The 19,260-nt window shown below is 42.8% G+C and overlaps 1 protein-coding gene across 1 annotated transcript; it reads right to left on the bottom strand.

Annotated features, from left to right (window-relative positions):
* Window positions 1–1,279: 1,279 nt before the first annotated feature.
* LOC120042526 (NACHT, LRR and PYD domains-containing protein 12-like) lies at window positions 1,280–9,259 on the bottom strand. The gene is made up of 8 exons (XM_038987367.1): window positions 9,139–9,259; window positions 7,150–8,944; window positions 6,899–7,066; window positions 6,236–6,409; window positions 3,221–3,394; window positions 2,477–2,650; window positions 1,959–2,005; window positions 1,280–1,824 (listed from the first exon to the last, which is right to left on the bottom strand). Exons 1-8 carry the CDS (start codon window positions 9,257–9,259, stop codon window positions 1,280–1,282), a joined length of 3,198 nt encoding a protein of 1,065 aa, XP_038843295.1.
* Window positions 9,260–19,260: the final 10,001 nt, after the last annotated feature.

Here is a 19,260-nt window from a genome sequence, read left to right on the forward strand (position 1 = left end):
TGTGCAGTTTGGCTACGTATTCACATTGTAAAACCACGATTTGTACCGCTAAATATGCACATTTTCGAACAAAACATAAATGTATTGTGTAACATGATGTTATAGGACTGTCATCTGATGAAGTTTGTCAAGGTTAGTGAATAAATTTATATCTTTTGCTGTTTTTTTGCGATCGCTACCTTTGCGGTGAATGAATGCGATTGTGTGGTTGGCTATTGTGGTACGCTAATATAATGCTATATTGTGTTTTCGCTGTAAAACACTAAACAAATCTGAAATATTGGCTGGATTCACAAGATGTTTATCTTTCATTTGCTGTACACCATGTATTTTTCATAAATGTTTTATGATGAGTATTTAGGTATTTCACGTTGCTCTCTGTAGTTATTCTTGCTGCTTCGGTGCTATTTGTGATTGTAGCTGCAATGTAAAACTATGATTTATACCTGTAATATGCACATTTTTCGAACAAAACATAGATTTATTGTATAACATGTTACAAGACTGTCATCTGATGAAGTTGTTTCTTGGTTAGTGACTAATTCTATCTCTATTTGGGGGTTTTGTGCAAGCTACCTGTGCTGTGAAAGAAATGTCTGTGCTTTTTTGTATTTGGTGGTGAGCTACCATAAATATACGTGGTGTTTTCGCTGTAAAACATTTAAAAAATCGGACATGTTGGCTGGATTCACAAGATGTTTATCTTTCATTTGCTGTGTTGGACTTGTTAATGTGTGAAAGTTAAATATTTCTAAAAAATATTTTTGAATTTCGCGCGCTGCCTTTTCAGTGGAATGTGGGGTTCCGCTAGCGGAACCCCAGTCCTAGACAGGATAACCCACTATGTCAACTTCAAAATGTGGCCCTGTGTAGCTCAGTTGGTAGAGTATGGTGCTTGCAATGTTAGGGTTGTGGGTTCGATTCCCACGGAGGACCATCAGGGGGGAAAAAAGAAACGTACGAAAAATGTATGCACTCACTACTGTAAATCCCTCTGGATTAAAACACACCACTACTACTAATCTAACTGTCTGTAGGTCCAACAGGACACATTAAAACACACCACTACTACTAATCTAACTGTCTGTAGGTCCAACAGAACACATTAAAACACACCACTAATCTAACTGTCTGTAGGTCCAACAGAACACATTAAAACACACTACTACAAATCTAACTGTCTGTAGGTCCAACAGAACACATTAAAACACACCACTACTACTAATCTAATTGTTTGAATGGTTCCAGAGGAAAACAAATGATAAAACATTGCTATGACTCACCTCTGAATGTGTTGGTCATCTATCTCACACAGAGTCACTGAGGAGGAGAAAACCGCAAACCCAGGATAGAGGGGTTCAGTGAATGTGGTGTGTTCTGTGTAAAGGTGTGTCAGTGTACCAGAGGAGGACACACTATATAAGGACAAAGTACCAGCTGGCCAGTCCAGAAATACTCCAACTCTGTTAGAAACATGACCATTGATGTATCTTCTGCTGACTCCATTATGGTAAAAGTGATAACCACTGTTATAGCCTACAAAACTCCAGGACTCCTGATTGTTTCCAATCACACTAAAGTCATTCCTCTTCATTCTTTTGTACGCCACACCTATGAAAACCTTGTCACCATCCCACTTCAGCTCCCAGTAATAACGATATCCAGATAAGCCTTCTCTGCAGAGAACTTGGGGATGATAGTCAAATCTGTCTGGATGGTCTTCATAATGCTGCTTCTCTTCCACCCATGTCATCTTCCTGTTCCCCTCAGACAGTATCAGGAATGGGTTTGCTGTATTTGGGTCCAGGGTGAGATGACAGGCATCTGTAGACAAAAGGAGTTTAATCAAACCACATCTTCATATAAAATGTTGTTATGTAGGTACAGAACAAGTATTGCTTAGTTACTATGTTACTATAGTTCTGAATATGCAGTTAATTAGGATTGAAGAGACTTACATTTCCTCAGCCCTGATTTCAGCCTGCACTCTCCACCATGATCCACACTGTAAGAGAAACAGGTTATTGACTGACAAAGACCTAATAAAGCAGTCAACATTTAAACCATATTGTTGTGTTCTGGTGCACTATCCAAGTTCATTACTAGAGATATACAGGTATTCTATCCTACCTACTGCATACAGAACAGAGTACAATTCATTTACTAGAGACATACAGGTATTCTATCCTACCTACTGCATACAGAACAGAGTACAATTCATTACTAGAGACATACAGGTATTCTATCCTACCTACTGCATACAGAACGGAGTACAATTCATTACTAGAGACATACAGGTATTCTATCCTACCTACTGCATACAGAACGGAGTACAATTCCAACAGGATATCAGAGATGCAGAAAAAGAGTATTCATGTGGTGATGATGTATCATCATGTCCTCATGTTACTGACCCTACTACACTACATATGACACAACCGCTGCTCACACTATTAGGACATCTATTCTGACTTACTTCAGCTTCATCAGTTTATATGTGGGATCCACCAGTGCAGCTGAAAGCAGTCCCCCTGCAGAGTCTCCTGGGTGATTGTAGCTTAGGTCCAGCTCTTTCAGGTGGGAGGGGTTTGACCTCAGAGCTGAAGACAGAGCAGCACAGCCCTCCTCTGTGACCAGACAGCCAGACAGCCTACAGAGAGACACAACAGCTGTCTAGGTTGGTGTACTGGTGTCAATCATCTTGTAGGACACCAATCCATTTGTCCATGACACAAACATTGTGATGAAACATCAGATTTTCAGAGTATTTATTTTACTAAGCTCAGTACAGCTTCTACCCCCAAGACATAAGTTGATGACTGCTGAACAATTCATCAAATGTCCATCTGGACTATTTACAGTCTGGATCCTCCAGTCCAGCAGACAGCAGTGTAACTCAGCTCAGTACCGACCTGACTGAAACAGCTGTACTTACCCCAGTGTGTGTAGTTTACAGTCTGGATCCTCCAGTCCAGCAGACAGCAGTGTAACTCAGCTCAGTACTGACCTGACTGAAACAGCTGTACTTACCCCAGTGTGTGTAGTTTACAGTCTGGATCCTCCAGTCCAGCAGACAGCAGTGTAACTCAGCTCAGTACCGACCTGACTGAAACAGCTGTACTTACCCCAGTGTGTGTAGTTTACAGTCTGGATCCTCCAGTCCAGCAGACAGCAGTGTAACTCAGCTCAGTACCGACCTGACTGAAACAGCTGTACTTACCCCAGTGTGTGTAGTTTACAGTCTGGATCCTCCAGTCCAGCAGACAGCAGTGTAACTCCTGAGTCCTGCAGGTCATTGTCTCTCAGCTCCAGTTGTTTCAGTTGTGAGTTGGGTGAACTCAGGACTGAGGCCAGATCTGAACAGCAACCCTCTGTCAGACCACACTGACCTAGACTAGAGGGCAGAGGAGAACATGATTAACACATTTTCATACAGTTCTTGTTGTGTCAACATTTTATTTTATTGTTATTATTAAATGTTCATGTAATTGCCCTTCATATTATGACCTAGGTTGGGGTTGTTTTGGATGAGGGGTGGGAGGAGGGGTTGTTTGGGATGAGGGGCGGGATGAGGGGTTGTTTGGGATGAGGGGTGGGAGGAGGGGTTGTTTGGGATGAGGGGCGGGAGGAGGGGTTGTTTGGGATGAGGGGTGGGAGGAGGGGTTGTTTGGGATGAGGGGTGGGAAGAGGGGTTGTTTGGGATGAGTGGTGGGAGGAGGGTTTTTTTGGGATGAGGGGAGGGACAAGGGGTTGTTTGGGATGAGGGGTGGGAGGAGGGGTTGTTTGGGATGAGGGGCGGGACGAGGGGTTGATTGGGATGAGGGTGGGAGGAGGGCTTGTTTGGGATGAGGGTGGGAGGAGGGCTTGTTTGGGATGAGGGGCGGGAGGAAGGCTTGTTTGGGATGAGGGGCGGGAGGAGGGGTTGTTTGGGATGAGGGTGGGAGGAGGGTGGGAGGAGGGCTTGTTTGGGATGAGGGTGGGAGGAGGGTTTTTTTGGGATGAGGGGCGGGACGAGGGGTTGTTTGGGATGAGGGTGGGAGGAGGGCTTGTTTGGGATGAGGGTGGGAGGAGGGGTTGTTTGGGATGAGGGGCGGGAGGAGGGCTTGTTTGGGATGAGGGGCGGGAGGAAGGGTTGTTTGGGATGAGGGTGGGAGGAGGGCTTGTTTGGGATGAGGGTGGGAGGAGGGGTTGTTTGGGATGAGGGGCGGGACGAGGGGTTGTTTGGGATGAAGGGCGGGACGAGGGGTTGTTTGGGATGACGAGCGGGACGAGGGGTTGTTTGGGATGAGGGGCGGGAGGAGGGCTTGTTTGGGATGAGGGTAGGAGGAGGGCTTGTTTGGGATGAGGGTGAGAGGAGGGGTTGTTTGGGATGAGGGGCGGGACGAGGGCTTGTTTGGGATGAGGGTGGGAGGAGGGGTTGTTTGGGATGAGGGTGGGAGGAGGGGTTGTTTGGGATGAGGGGCGGGACGAGGGGTTGTTTGGGATGAGGGGCGGGAAGAGGGGTTGTTTGGGATGAGGGACGGGACGAGGGGTTGTTTGGAATGAGGGGCGGGACGAGGGGTTGTTTGGGATGAGGGGCGGGACGAGGGGTTGTTTGGGATGAGGGGCGGGACGAGGGGTTGATTGGGATGAGGGGCGGGCCGAGGGGTTGTTTGGGATGAGGGGCGGGACGAGGGGTTGTTTGGAATGAGGGGCGGGACGAGGGGTTGTTTGGGATGAGGGGCGGGACGAGGGGTTGTTTGGGATGAGGGGCGGGAGGAGGGGTTGTTTGGGATGAGGGGCGGGAGGAGGGGTTGTTTGGGATGAGGGGCGGGAGGAGGGGTTGTTTGGGATGAGGGGCGGGATGAGGGGTTGTTTGGGATGAGGGGCGGGACGAGGGGTTGTTTGGGACGAGGGGCGGGATGAGGGGTTGTTTGCGACGAGGGGCGGGACGAGGGGTTGTTTGGGACGAGGGGCGGGACGAGGGGTTGTTTGGGACGAGGGGTGGGACGAGGGGTTGTTAATGATGAGGGGTTGGAGGAGGGGTTGTTTAGGATGAGGGGCGGGAGGAGGGGTTGTTTAGGATGAGGGGCGGGACGAGGGGTTGTTTAGGATGATGGTGGGAGGAGGGGTTGTTTGGGATGAGGGGCGGGAGGAGGGGTTGTTTGGGATGAGGGGCGGGAACAGGGGTTGTTTGGGATGAGGGGCGGGAACAGGGGTTGTTTGGGATGAGGGGCGGGACGAGGGGTTGTTTGGGACGAGGGGCGGGATGAGGGGTTGTTTGCGACGAGGGGCGGGACGAGGGGTTGTTTGGGACGAGGGGCGGGACGAGGGGTTGTTTGGGACGAGGGGTGGGACGAGGGGTTGTTAATGATGAGGGGTTGGAGGAGGGGTTGTTTAGGATGAGGGGCGGGAGGAGGGGTTGTTTAGGATGAGGGGCGGGACGAGGGGTTGTTTAGGATGATGGTGGGAGGAGGGGTTGTTTAAATGTTTTATTTCTCAATGATTTTACTGTTGTTGAAGTGAGTCAATAAAAACAATTGTTCACATAAAACACACACATAATAACTCATACTGAAGAAATGTAACTGTCTGCATGTAAGAGAACCATTAAAGAACCATTTTTAGTTCCAGGTAAAACCTTGTTTGTAACAGGCATTATGCTTCAACATGGAACCAGAAAGAGTTCTACCTGGAACCAGAAAGAGTTCTACCTGGAGCCAGAAAGAGTTCTACCTGGAACAAGAAAGAGTTCTACCTGGAACCTGAAAGAGTTCTACTTGGAACCTGAAAGAGTTCTACCTGGATCCAGAAAGAGTTCTACCTGGAACCAGAAAGAGTTCTCCCTGGAACCAGAAAGGGTTCTCCCTGGAACCAAAAAGGGTTCTCCCTGGAACCAGAAAGGGTTCTCCCTGGAACCAGAAAGGGTTCTCCCTGGAACCAGAAAGGGTTCTCCTGGAACCAGAAAGGGTTCTCCTGGAACCAGAAAGGGTTCTCCTGGAACCAGAAAGGGTTCTCCCTGGAACCAGAAAGGGTTCTCCTGGAACCAGAAAGGGTTCTCCTGGAACCAGAAAGGGTTCTCCCTGGAACCAGAAAGGGTTCTCCTATGGGGACAACTGAATAACCCTTTTGGAACCCTTTTGTCTATGAGTGTACTGAAGAAAGTTAACTCACATGTGTGTGTGACCAATAAAATGTGATTTGATTTACATACAAAATATATAAAGACAGTGGATACTGAAGATATTTAACTCACACAAGTGTCTCTATGTTGCAGAGTGGACTGGTTAGTCCAACACAGAGCAGCTCCACTCCTCTGTCTCCCAGGTCATTGTAGCTGAGGTCCAGTTCTCTCAGGGGGGAGTTTGGTGTCTGCAGAGCTGAGGCCAGAGTCTCACAGGATTCATATGTGAGTTTACAGCAAGCTAGTCTGAAGAGAGGATATATTGTGATACACTGTTAAATATGCAAAGCTTTAAGAATAATAAGATGCATTAAGACAATAACAGAAGGACATGATTAACCAATGTTAAAAACATACTATCTCACTAAAGATATTTAACCTTAACCTCAGTTTAATATATTTATCACATTTGATGTATGTTTCTGCATATTTACCAAGATGTTCAAATAATGTTAAAAACCTAATAACACAAAGTAGCTACAAATATATAAACAATATGAAGACAGGCAGGTAGCCTGGTGGTTTGAGTGTTGGGCCAGTAACCGACAGGTTGGTGGCTCGAATCCCCAAGCTGATAAGGTAAAAGTATGTCGTTCTGCCCCTGAACAAGGCAGTTAACCCACTGTTCCTCGGTAGGCCGTCATTGTAAATAAGAATTTGTTCTTAACTGACTTGCCTAGTTAAATAAAAGTTCAATTAAAAAAACACAGTGGATACTGAAGATATTTAACTTACACTAGTGTCTGTATGTTGCAGAGTGGACTGGTTAGTCCAAGCAGCTCCACTCCTCTGTCTTTCAGGTCATTGTAGCTGAGGTCCAGTTCTCTCAGGGGGGAGTTTGGTGTCTGCAAAGCTGAAGCCAGAGTTGAACAGGATTCATATGCGAGTTCACAGCCATCCAGTCTGGAGAGAGGAGACAATCTGTTAGATATACAAATCCTTCATTATAATGATACTGTAAACATCAACTCAAAAACAGAACTTACAGTGCTCTCTTGCAGGTTTTCACTACCGGCAGCAACCTCTGATAACCTTTCTCTGATGTGTTGTATGTCTTCAGGTCAAACTCCTCCAGCACCTCCTCTGACATCAGTAACAGGTAGGCCAGGGCTGAACATTGGTCAGGTTTTAGCTCTGTTTTTGAAAGAGTTCCTGATCGCATGGAGGTCTGCATCTCTTCAACTAGAGAATTGTCACCAAGTTCATTCAGACAGTGGAACAAGTTGATGACCCTTTCTGGTGAGGATTCGTACTTGATCTTGTCTGAAAGGTACCTGACTGTTCTCTTAACTGTTTCCTCATTGGTCTGTGTTGTACTTCCTGTCTGTGTCAGAAGGCCTCGTAACAGATTCTGATTGGACTCCAGTGAGAGACCCAGAAGGAAGCGGAGGAACAGGTCCAGGTGTCCATTCTCACTCTTCAAGGCCTGGTCCACTGCGCTCCTGTGTAAGTCAGACAACTGGATTGACTCCTTCTCTTCATCATCACTAGTGGGGGAGAAAACATTTTCCTTCTTGTCCAGACATGATTCTAAAGCATGCACTGCTGCTAGAAACTCCTGAATGCTCAGATGCACAAAGCTGTAGACCTTGTCTTGGTACAGCCCAGATTCTTCTTTAAAGATCTCTGTACACAATGCTGAGTACTCGGATGCCTCTGTGACATCAAGGCCACACTCTCTCAGGTCCTCCTCATAGAAGATCAGGTTGCCCTTCTGCAGCTGTTGGAAAGCCAGCTTTGCCATTTTCAGGATCATCTCTTTGTCTGACTGAGACAGTTCCTTTGGGTTTGTCTCTGTGGCTTTGTTGTACTTCTTGTTCTTCACAATGATTTGGATGAGAATGAAATGTGAGTACATGTGGGTCAGAGTTGTGGGGAGATCATCCTTCTCTGCCTCTTTCAGCATCATCTCAAGGACAGTGGCTGATATCCAACAGAATATTGGAATGTGGCACATGATGTGGAGGCTCCTTGAGTCCTCTATGTGTTTGATGATTTCATTGGACAGATTCTGATCTGTGATCTTCTTCCTGAAGTATTCCTCCTTCTGTGGATCATTGAACCCTCGTACCTCTATCACCTGGTCAACGCACTCAGGAGGGATCTTATTGGCTGCTGCAGGTCGTGTGGTTATCCAGAGGAGAGCAGAGGGAAGCAGATTCCCCTTGATGAGGTTTGTCAGTAGCACGGCCACTGAGGTTGGCTTCGTGACATCACAGCACTTCTCAATGTTTATGAAGTCTAGAGGAAGTCGACACTCATCCAGACCATCAAAAATGAAAACAGTTTTGGTTTCACCATCTTCAATGCTGTCAATCTCTTTCAGCTCTGAGAAGTAGTGGGAAAGAAGTTGCATCAGACTGTATTGGTCCTTTTTCAGGTTCAGATCACGGAAAGGAAGAGGAAACATGAAATGAACGTCCTGATTTGCTTTTCCCTCTGCCCAGTCAAGGAGGAACTTCTGCACAGAGACTGTTTTTCCAATGCCAGCGATTCCTTTTGTCAGCACAGTTCTGATAGGTTTGTCTTGTCCAGGTAAAGGCTTGAAGATGTCGTTGCATTTGATTGGTGTCTCTTGTGTGGTTTGTTTCTTGGATGCCATCTCTATCTGTCTAACCTCATGTTCATTATTGAGCCCTCCACTTCCACCCTCTGTGATGTAGAGCTTTGTGTAGATGTCGTTTAACAGACTTTGGTTTCCATGGTGTCCAATTCCTTCAGATATGTGTTGATACTTGTGTTTAGCCTTAATGTCTTGTTGGACTGTCAGCAGAGTTTGACCTGTAGGAAAACAATGAGAGTTTGAACTCTTAAGTTCATGTGTGTGTGTGTGTGTGTGTGTGTGTGTGTGTGTGTGTGTGTGTGTGTGTGTGTGTGTGTGTGTGTGTGTGTGTGTGTGTGTGTGTGTGTGTGTGTGTGTGTGTGTGTGTGTGTGTGAACCCTACTTTGTAATATTGTATGAAACACAGTCTTACTTCTGCTGTCCAGAAGGATGTGTGTGATCTTTAATGCATCCTCACTGTCCAAACTCTCCACTTCCTTATTGTCATCTGGTAATGGTTCCTGGCTGAAAGCAGGTGTCTGATCACTCTTCATTGATAGCAGGCTGGTTGTAGGTGACTCTGCTCTGGGCTTCTGGACACTGAACAAAACAGGGAGACAGATCACCTCATCAATACCTCATCAATACCTCATCTACATCATTATAATCAGTATAATGAACCTTCTACTGTATAAGTCCTGATGTTTCTTTACAAAGCTCAAACAGAAATTTGCATCCTATAGCACAAACTCCAAAAAGTTCTGGGACACTGTAAAGTCCATGGAGAATTAGAGCACCTCCTCCCAGCTGCCCACTGCACTGATAGGAAACACTGTCACCACCGATAAATCTACGATAATCGATAATTTCAAAAAGCATTTTTCTACGGCTGGCCATGCTTTCCACCTGGCTACCCCTACCCCGGTCAACAGCTCTGCACCCCCCACAGCAACTTGCCCAAGCCTCCCCCATTTCTCCTTCACCTAAATCCAGATAGCTAATGTTCTGAAAGATCTGCAAAATCTGGACCCCTACAAATCAGCTGGGCTAGACAATCTGGACCATCTCTTTCCAAAATTTTCAGCCGCAATTGATGCAACCTATATTACTACCCTGTTCAACCTCTCTTTCGTATTGTCTGAGATCCCCAAAGATTGGAAAGCTGCCGCGGTCATCCTCCTCTTCAAAGGGGGAGACACGCTAGACCCAAACTGCTACAGACCTATATCCATCCTACCCTGCCTTTCTAAGGTCTTCGAAAGCCAAGTTAACAAACAGATCACCGACCATTTCGAATCCCACCGTACCTTCTCCGCTATGCAATCTGGTATCCGAGCTGGTCATGGGTGCACCTCAGCCACGCTCAAGGTCCTAAACGATATCATAACCGCCATCGATAAAAGACAATACTGTGCAGCCGTATTCATCGACCTGGCCGAGGCATTCGACTCTGTCAATCACTTCATTCTTATCGGCAGACTCAACAGCCTTTGTTTCTCAAATGACTGCCTCGCCTGGTTCACCAACTACTTCTCAGACTGAGTTCAGTGTGTCAAATCAGAGGGCCTGTTGTCCGGACCTCTGGCAGTCTCTATGGGGGTGCCACAAGGTTCAAATTTAGGGCCGACTCTTTTCTCTGTGTACATCAATGATGTCGCTCTTGCTGCTGGTCCTTCCGTGGCCTCCAACTGCTCTTAAATGCAAGTCAAACTAAATGCATGCTCTTTAACCGATCGCTGCCCACACCTGCCCGCCCATCTAGCATCACTACTCTGGACAGTTCTGACTTAGAATATGTGGACAACTACAAATACCTAGGTGTCTGGTTAAACTATAAACTCTCCTTCCAGACTAACATTAAGCATCTCCAATCCAAAATTAAATCTAGAATCGGCTTCTTATTTCGCAACAAAGCATCCTTCACTCATGCTGCCAAACATACCATCGTAAAACTTACTATCCTACCGATCCTTGACTTCGGTGATGTCATTTACAAAATAGCCTCCAACACTCTACTCAGCAAATTGGATGCAGTCTATCACAGTGCCATCCGTTTTGTCACCAAAGCTCCATATACTACCCACCACTGCGACCTGTATGCTCTCGTTGGCTGACCCTCGTTTCATATTCGTCGCAAAACCCACCGGCTCCAGGTCATCTATAAGTCTTTGCTAGGTAAACCTCCACCTTATCTCAGCTCACTGGTCACCATAGCAACACCCACCCGTAGCACTCGCTCCAGCAGGTATATTTCGCTGGTCACCCTCAAAGCCAACTCCTCCTTTGGCCGCCTTTCCTTCCATTTCTCTGCTGCCAATGACTGGAACGAATTGCAAAAATCACTGAAGCTGGAGACTCATATATCCCTCATTAACCTTAAGCATCAGCTGTCAGAGCAGCTTACAGATCACTGCACCTGTACACAGCCCATCTGTAAATAGCCCACCCGACTACCTCATCCCCATATTGTTATTTATTTATTTTGCTCTTTTGCACCCCAGTATCTCTACTTGTACATTTATCTTCTACACGTCCATCACTCCAGTGTTTAATTGCTAAATTGTAATTATTTCGCCACTATGGCCTATTTATTGCCTTACCTCCCTAATCTTACTTCATTTGCACACACTGTATATAGACTTTGCTATTATGGTTATTGATTGTACATTTGTTTATTCCATGTGTAACTCTGTGTTGTTGTTTGTGTTGAACTGCTTTGCTTTATCTTGGCCAGGTCGCAGTTGTAAATGAGAACTTGTTCTCAACTGGCCTACCTGGTTAAATAAAGGTGAAATCTTTTTATTTTTTTATTTAAGCTACAGTCTGCAATTGGTAAATCAATTTTTGGCCTTTTGAATTAATGATCTAGACCATTTGATGTAATTTGGGAACACTTTTCCCTTTAAATAACTATATTTACAATTGATCTCTTACCTCTTAGAACTGGTGTCTTGAGGCAGACTCTTTTTAGAGGGTGTGGCCCCCTCCTCTCTCTCAGAATACTTCCTCTTAGAGGCAGTGCCTCTCTTCTCGCTCTCCCCAGAGAGACTCGTTTTAGAGGCAGTGGGCCCCTCCTCTCTCTCCCCAGAGAGACTCGTTTTAGAGGCAGTGGTCCCCTCCTCTCTCTCCCCAGAGAGACTCGTTTTAGAGGCAGTGGTCTCCTCCTCTCTCTCCCCAGAGAGACTCATTTTAGATGTAAGTCACAGCTCACTCAGCTACAATAAGAAATAAGAGATAAACAGTCAATATTTCTGAACATTGTTGCAAGTACCATTAACAATGACAAGACTTTTACTGTCCATGGTCACAGAGTTCTCACAACGACGTCACCTGCACCTGAAATTACCTTGATAACTGCATTTGTCAGTTATTTATTTATTTATTTATTTCACCTTTATTTAACCAGGTAGGCAAATTGAGAACACGTTCTCATTTACAATTGCGACCTGGCCAAGATAAAGCAAAGCAGTTCGACACATACAACAACACATAGTTACACATGGAGTAAAACAAACATACAGTCAATAATACAGTGAAAAATAAGTCTATATACAATGTGAGCAAGTGAGGTGAGATAAGGGAGGTGAAGGCAAACAAAATATATAAAATATATATATAAATAAATAAAAATATAAAAAAGGCCATGTAAATACAATATAGCAAGTAAAAAAAAACACTGGAATGGTTGGTTTGCAGTGGAAGAAAGTGTAAAGTAGAGATAGAAATAATGGGGTGCAAAGGAGCAAAATAAATAAATAAATACAGTAGGTAAAGAGGTAGTTGTTTGGGCTAAATTATAGATGGGCTATGTACAGGTGCAGTAATCTATGAGCTGCTCTGACAGCTGGTGCTTAAAGCTAGTGAGGGAGATAAGTGTTTCCAGTTTCAGAGATTTTTGTAGTTCGTTCCAGTCATTGGCAGCAGAGAACTGGAAGGAGAGGCGGCCAAAGGAAGAATTGGTTTTGGGGGTGACCAGAGAGATATACCTGCTGGAGCGCGTGCTACAGGTAGGTGCTGCTATGGTGACCAGCGAGCTGAGATAAGGGGGGACTTTACCTAGCAGGGTCTTGTAGATGACCTGGAGCCAGTGGGTTTGGCGACGAGTATGAAGCGAGGGCCAGCCAACGAGAGTGTACAGGTCGCAGTGGTGGGTAGTATATGGGGCTTTGGTGACAAAACGGATGGCACTGTGATAGACTGCATCCAATTTATTGAGTAGGGTTTTGGAGGCTATTTTGTAAATGACATCACCGAAGTCGAGGATTGGTAGGATGGTCAGTTTTACAAGGGTATGTTTGGCAGCATGAGTGAAGGATGCTTTGTTGCGGAATAGGAAGCCAATTCTAGATTTAACTTTGGATTGGAGATGTTTGATGTGAGTCTGGAAGGAGAGTTTACAGTCTAACCAGACACCTAGGTATTTGTAGTTGTCCACATATTCTAAGTTAAAAACATCCTAAAGATTGATTCTATACATCGTTTGACATGTTTCTATGAACTGTAATATGACTTTTCGTCTGAACTTTCGCATGGACTTGCCCGTGCGTCGTGAGTTTGGATTGTGTACTGAACGCGCAAACAAAAAGGAGGTATTGGACATAAATGATGGACTTTTTTGGAACAAATCACACATTTATTGTGTAACTGGGATTCCTGGGAGTGCATTCTGATGAAGATCATCAAAGGTAAGTGAATATTTATAATGCTACTTCTGAAATCTATTTTTTTTTTTAGCTCGACATTACATGAATTCACCAATTATACGGATAGAGCAGCCTGCTATAGAGCGGGCGAGCTCTTTAAATGCATTGGACAGTGTAGGGCGCAAGATGCGACTGACATTTTGCGTGTGGGAAAGAGTGAGAGAGGTTGGATGAGGAGGCTTGACATCTTGTTGTTATGACATGTATTATTTGAATTAGGCCCACACAATTATTCCTAAACTGGACCGGAAGGAACTTTGAATGTCTTTGAATTTCAGAGAGATGGCTTAACTAATGTTTGACCAACACTAGCTAGCTAAATTAGTTAGCTACAGTAGCTAACAGGCTTGTGTGTGCAGAGCGACACCAGAATTAAAATAAAACACGTCTTACCTTTTTGTAGTTCATAAATCCAATGTGAAACTTAATAACCATAGTATCCTTAACTAGCATTGAAAAAGTTAATTCATTCTCCTCTAATGAATTCTCTCTCCGTAATTTCTGAATCACGCTACAGTAGACTATGCACACTGGCACTGTGCAGACACTGGAATACGTTTCTGAATGACAGAGTGAGGGTTTTTCATAGTCGCTATGTTGCGTTTTTTGTGTAACTGGGGTAAAAAATGCCCGGAAAGCAAAATAAAATTATTAACAGCTTTTAACTGCTTTTAAAATAACGGTTCTGTTCTGGAGCAGTTTACATTTAGTTCTGATTCTGTGCCTCAAAATGTTTTATTTATTATTCCCTGAACCGGTTCCAACCCATGATAACAACAAAATGTCATTTGTTTACAAGCACAACTGGTAATAACTACCTTCCCACTTGGTTATGAACACAGCATAATGTCCAATGTCCACCAGATGCATATGTGGTTTTGTTTTGCCGGTTGTCTAGCCAGCATTTTCCATAATTGACACACATGTGCTTTGCTTTTCAACTCGTGTGGGAGTGAATGCTACATTTAGGGACAGACATAAAAGTGTACATTAGAATATAAACAGGAGAAGGCAGACGTGAGTGCATTTGCCATTCTGGTAAATACAGGAAACCAAAGATTAGCAGATGGCCAAAGTCATACGTGCTTTAAAGTGCATGTATGGAAAAAGCAGGACACCATTATGAAGATAAAATTGACAGGAACGGCCATAAGTGCTTAGGGTAAAGGCCATAAGTGCTTAGGGCAAGATAGACATATATTAATTTTAGGGGACAAGGGGGTCCTGCCCCCATTATAATCTAATCAAGAGCGGATACAGGCGTTATTGGGCGTAGACAAGCAGGAAGCCTGAAATGAAGGATAATGGTGGCAGATGACCATAGGAGAAGTAATTTAATTAATGTATGTAATGATCTCATGTGTGTGGATGTGTATAAAGAGCGAACCAGTGCTCTGGGAAGGGGTGGGATCCGCGGATCGTTCCGGCTTGTGATACATTGTATTAAAAGTCTATTTGATTTCACAAGTTCTTGTAAGTGTTATGGTTTGAACCGATTTTCCACGACATATTTGGCGAGCTTGCCAGGAGGGACAGGGACTGAGGAATGGCGTTCAGGGCTGGTGATAGTTTCTTTGGACAATCTTGCAAACAATATGGCCACAGCTATAAAAAGGTAAGCTTGTCTTACATAGTTGAAATGTTTGTATGGATTGCTTCAGAGATCCTGTCTCAGCGAGAAGGGCGCCACGTAAGTCTCTCTTTCAAATTTCCTAAAAAGAAACCAGTAAATACTAAAGAACTTTTGAATTCAATGAATTTGCATGTATGTGTAATTTGGGGAATTGTATTAAATATAAATGTATGCGCATGTATAGAGACTGAGTGAATAGGCGCTGTGAACTTTGCTTGTGTTGGGTGTTTAGCGGAGCGGGCATGCATGCACTCGTTCTGATCAGACCGTTCGAATGTGTAGCTTAAATGATGCGGTTGTTTGCGCCATCTGGCTGAGATGGCTGGCTATAATGTGGGACAGCCCATACGGTCAAAACAGATAATGTAGGTAGAAAATCCTGTAATACCTCTTCAATAAAATTAGTAGAAGGAACGCTTGGACAGGTTACTTATGGATGCGGCTCTAAAAAGAGAGAGCTGCATAAATAAGTAGTTAGGAAGCCACGATACCGCCCTTTAAAAAGGAACATTTTTTAAAGGGGTCTGCTTTGGGTGGGATATTCACGGCAGGAGGGTCTGTGGGTGAATATTTAGGACGCAGGGAGAACGCTGGCCCGATTGTGCGGTGTTCAACTGCAAAAGAAATCCTGCTGATAAGAAACGCTCCGTCTAGCTACACGGGGGGTTGAAAATCGGTAGGTCACGCCACGATATTGCTCTAATATGGAATAGAGATCAGTATTGGGTGGGTGAATAGGATATGAAGACAGGCTGGCCCGATTAGGTAGTAGTCTCGTCATATCGTAAAAATCCCATAAGTATAATTCCGGTTTATGTTGAGGAAGTGGATTAAATTAGTAGGAATAACTCTGGGTCGTTTTTAGGTAAAAACGAAGGGTGTGCGTGAATAAATGAATGACAATTATTTGTGATGAATGAGCAGATTAGGAAAATAGTGTGTGTCTGTGACCAACTGCTGGTAGGAAGAGGAAAGCGCAAGCCTCTCTGACAGTTAACTGAGTGTAATTTGAGAAGGAGAGTGCATTTAACTCTCACAGGGAAGAGGAACAAAATCGAAAAATATTGGGCAAAATAAGTTATAAATAACGATAAAAATTGACGTGATAATGTGTTAAAAGAGCATTGTAAAAATACAATAGGTGTTAAAGGGGTATTAAACTGAGGCACGAATAGTATATAAAAGGAAAGAACGTTTAAAATAAACTGAAATTATACTATAAGGTTAAAATAAATATTATACTATGAGGTTAAAATAAATCTAGGCTGTCTAGAATGACAAAAAATACACTAGAAAAAGCAGTGATCAGCCGCTCTGTACCAACAGAGACTGCAGTCTAAAAATAGCCTGAAGGACAGAGAGGGGTGTAAAAAATACTGAGGCTTGTTTCACTAAAACCATGAATCAGGAATTACATACTAAAATAAGTTAAAAAGACAATGTAGCAAGCTGATAAGAATGTGTAGACATTATAAATAGCTGAATTCTAAGGAAAAATTTATTAAATTGGATTTAAAACACTGAATAAAGTTAAAGTGATAAAATAAGCAAACTAATAAAATGAATAAATAATGATATCTGTAAAGGGAAAAACAGTGATATTTGAAGTACTGTACTAGAATAAGACATTAAGTCATCTGTAGTATTCAGAAATAATGTCTGTACTATTATAGAGTAGGCTTAGATAGGAGAAATTAAGTGATGTGACAAATGAATTATAATCTGGGAAAGGGGATTAGCTCTACCTTGGAAAAATAGTAAATAAAAGGTGTATAACAGAAGTGGAGTATTTAGGAAAAGTAAATAAATAAATAAATAGTGGCATGAAACAAAAAGACTGTTTCTCCCTAGCATAGAGAGATGAGGGATTTAATAAAGCCATGGAGTCACTGAAAGAAGCGCACATTAATTCTACCGAATTCGGATTGAATATGAAAAAACTGGATAATGGAGGACGCCATTACCCGGTAAACAGGATAAATAGAATAAGGGAGGCACAGACGCATGGGACCAAAATGTGAAGCTCGATTTGCAGGCGTTCTGATGTCAACATTCTATCATCAGAAAATACATTAAAATGAAGTACAAATGTGGTTCCTCTCGTCCTCACAGACGTGCGGGTGATTAGCAGAACTATTGACAATATCTAAGAACCAATAAGAAAATAGCTCTCTGTTTTGCATATGGTGATATCGCGTATGGGGAAAATAAGTGTACGGTGACACTGTCATTCTCTGAAAACTGTTAAGACGCTTATAGAATAAAAACTATGTATAAGTAATGCTATTGGTTTGCTGATTAAAAGGTAACATTGTGAATATTAACGATATGTATACTTTCTTTTCCAGAAAAAAAGGGTTTAATCTTCTCTGGTCAAAATGTCATTGGAGACTGCATTACTGTGGAAAGCAGTTAGTTAAAGTCAGCCGCTTTAAAAATAAAAATATCTGGATAAGGCTAAAAAATGGAGTTCTGGATAAGTGAGTCCAGTCCCTTTGTGTTATTGGCCTATGGTTCACTAGTAAGTACACCATGTACCGGGAATGAATATGCATTAGTGGATTTATTGGAAGGTTTTTTTCCAATTCAGTTTCAAATTGGATATGCAGAAGGAAGAAGGATGGAAATGTTTTTTGAAAAATGTATTTAAGTTGTTTCTAAAGAAAGGGGAGTGGAAACATTTTAATGGTGTCAAAATGCCCTGAATCCTAAGAATTTCCCGTGAAAGACTGATCACCTTCACTAGAAATTGTTGGAACAGGTGGGATTTAATTATAAAATGATTAAGAAACACCAGACTATTCAAAGTGTATAATTACTTTGAAAATCTATTATGTCCCTGGGAAAATTATGAAGAGTTGTAATCTTAAATTGACTAAAGTTATCATGGAAGGTGACGTCAGAATGCTTTAAGGCATGGGAGAGAATATCACCACAACAAGTGGGTGTGGAGCTCAAACCCACCCTAACCGACTGAATAGTGAGGGACAACTGTGTCTGATGACCTGTGAACTGTATCTAAAAATAGACATGCTGAAATTATATTTGCTGGAATAATGACTAAAAGGAATTGGGGTACTGACCTTGTATTACCAGGCCACTCATGAGAGAGAAACTGAGACAAAAGGGCTATTTGGAAGATAGATATTACTGGTAATGAAAGTGTTTAGTATAAATGTTAATTCTTAAAGGGATGATGTGTATTGAATAGATAAGGTCAAATTTGAGTTAAAGTAAACACTAAGGACTGTTGTCCTGAATATTGGGTTGGAAAATGTATTTAAAAAAAGAACGGTTTAGTTATCATTTGGATATAGAACTGTTTAAATTTAATAGGCCTAGGGAAGCTCTGGAAACTAATCCTGAGACAAGGTGGTTGACAAAACTTACAGAATATTAAAGGTTTTTTGTTTCTTTTGTTTTATAATGTCATTGGAATTGTAATGATAAAATGTAATAATATAATTGAATAAAAAGGTAGTCTGTTGTGCGATGATACCCAAGGATGAAGAAGAAAGAGACCAACAATAACATTGGCATAGAATGAAACGGATGGACGTTTTCCCCAGGTTTAATTACATTACAAATAGTGGTAATTTATTGCAAATGAGCAGTTATTATAATTTATTTTTCTCTTTTTCTCGTTTGGTCAATTTATTTTTGTTTTGAGAAACATAAGGTTGTGTATATGTTCCTGAGGAGGGAATGATATCTATTTTGAATTGATTAAAATTGATTGGAGAATGTTTTAAGTATGTATCAAACAATGGCTGTTATGGGTTAGAAAAACTGTGACTACATTGGGGATATGAGGGGACTCATAAATGAAGGTAATGGTAGTGAAGGGGTGTTATTTCTAGAAACTATGTATATTTTTAGAGGAGATAACTCACAGAAAAGGAAAGATAGCTGGCTGTGTAAAATATAGGGACAATTCTAAAGTAAATAGAACAATTCACATACCTAAATTATGGTAAAAGTAATAAGTGGTGGCATTTGGAACACTAGAGCAAAAGTTTAAGAAACTTATGACTTAGTTTTGTGAGGATTGGATATTCTTCCAATTGGAAGACACTTGACTGATTACATGTTATTTTACAGCAGTTGCTGTAGGGACCATCATTTGACTATCATTATGAATATTTCTGTGGCAGGAGGCCAGGTATTTGAGGCAGAATGTTTACATAGGGCTGTTATTAAAAAATTAAGAATTAGTGAT

The sequence above is a fragment of the Salvelinus namaycush genome, unplaced genomic scaffold (genome assembly GCF_016432855.1).
Source record: "Salvelinus namaycush isolate Seneca unplaced genomic scaffold, SaNama_1.0 Scaffold707, whole genome shotgun sequence".
Classification (NCBI taxonomy): domain Eukaryota; kingdom Metazoa; phylum Chordata; class Actinopteri; order Salmoniformes; family Salmonidae; genus Salvelinus; species Salvelinus namaycush.

Bases quoted from the DNA above. Each gene is read 5' to 3' on its own strand.
- LOC120042526 (XM_038987367.1), bottom strand. From the start codon at position 9,259: ATGAAGAGTGATCAGACACCTGCTTTCAGCCAGGAACCATTACCAGAT. The intron at 8,945-9,138 runs GTAAGACTGTGT...GTTTTCCTACAG, and splicing joins CATCCTTCTGGACAGCAGAA to GTCAAACTCTGCTGACAGTC. The intron at 2,006-2,476 runs GTAAGTCAGAAT...TTTCTCTTACAG, and splicing joins TATAAACTGATGAAGCTGAA to TGTGGATCATGGTGGAGAGT.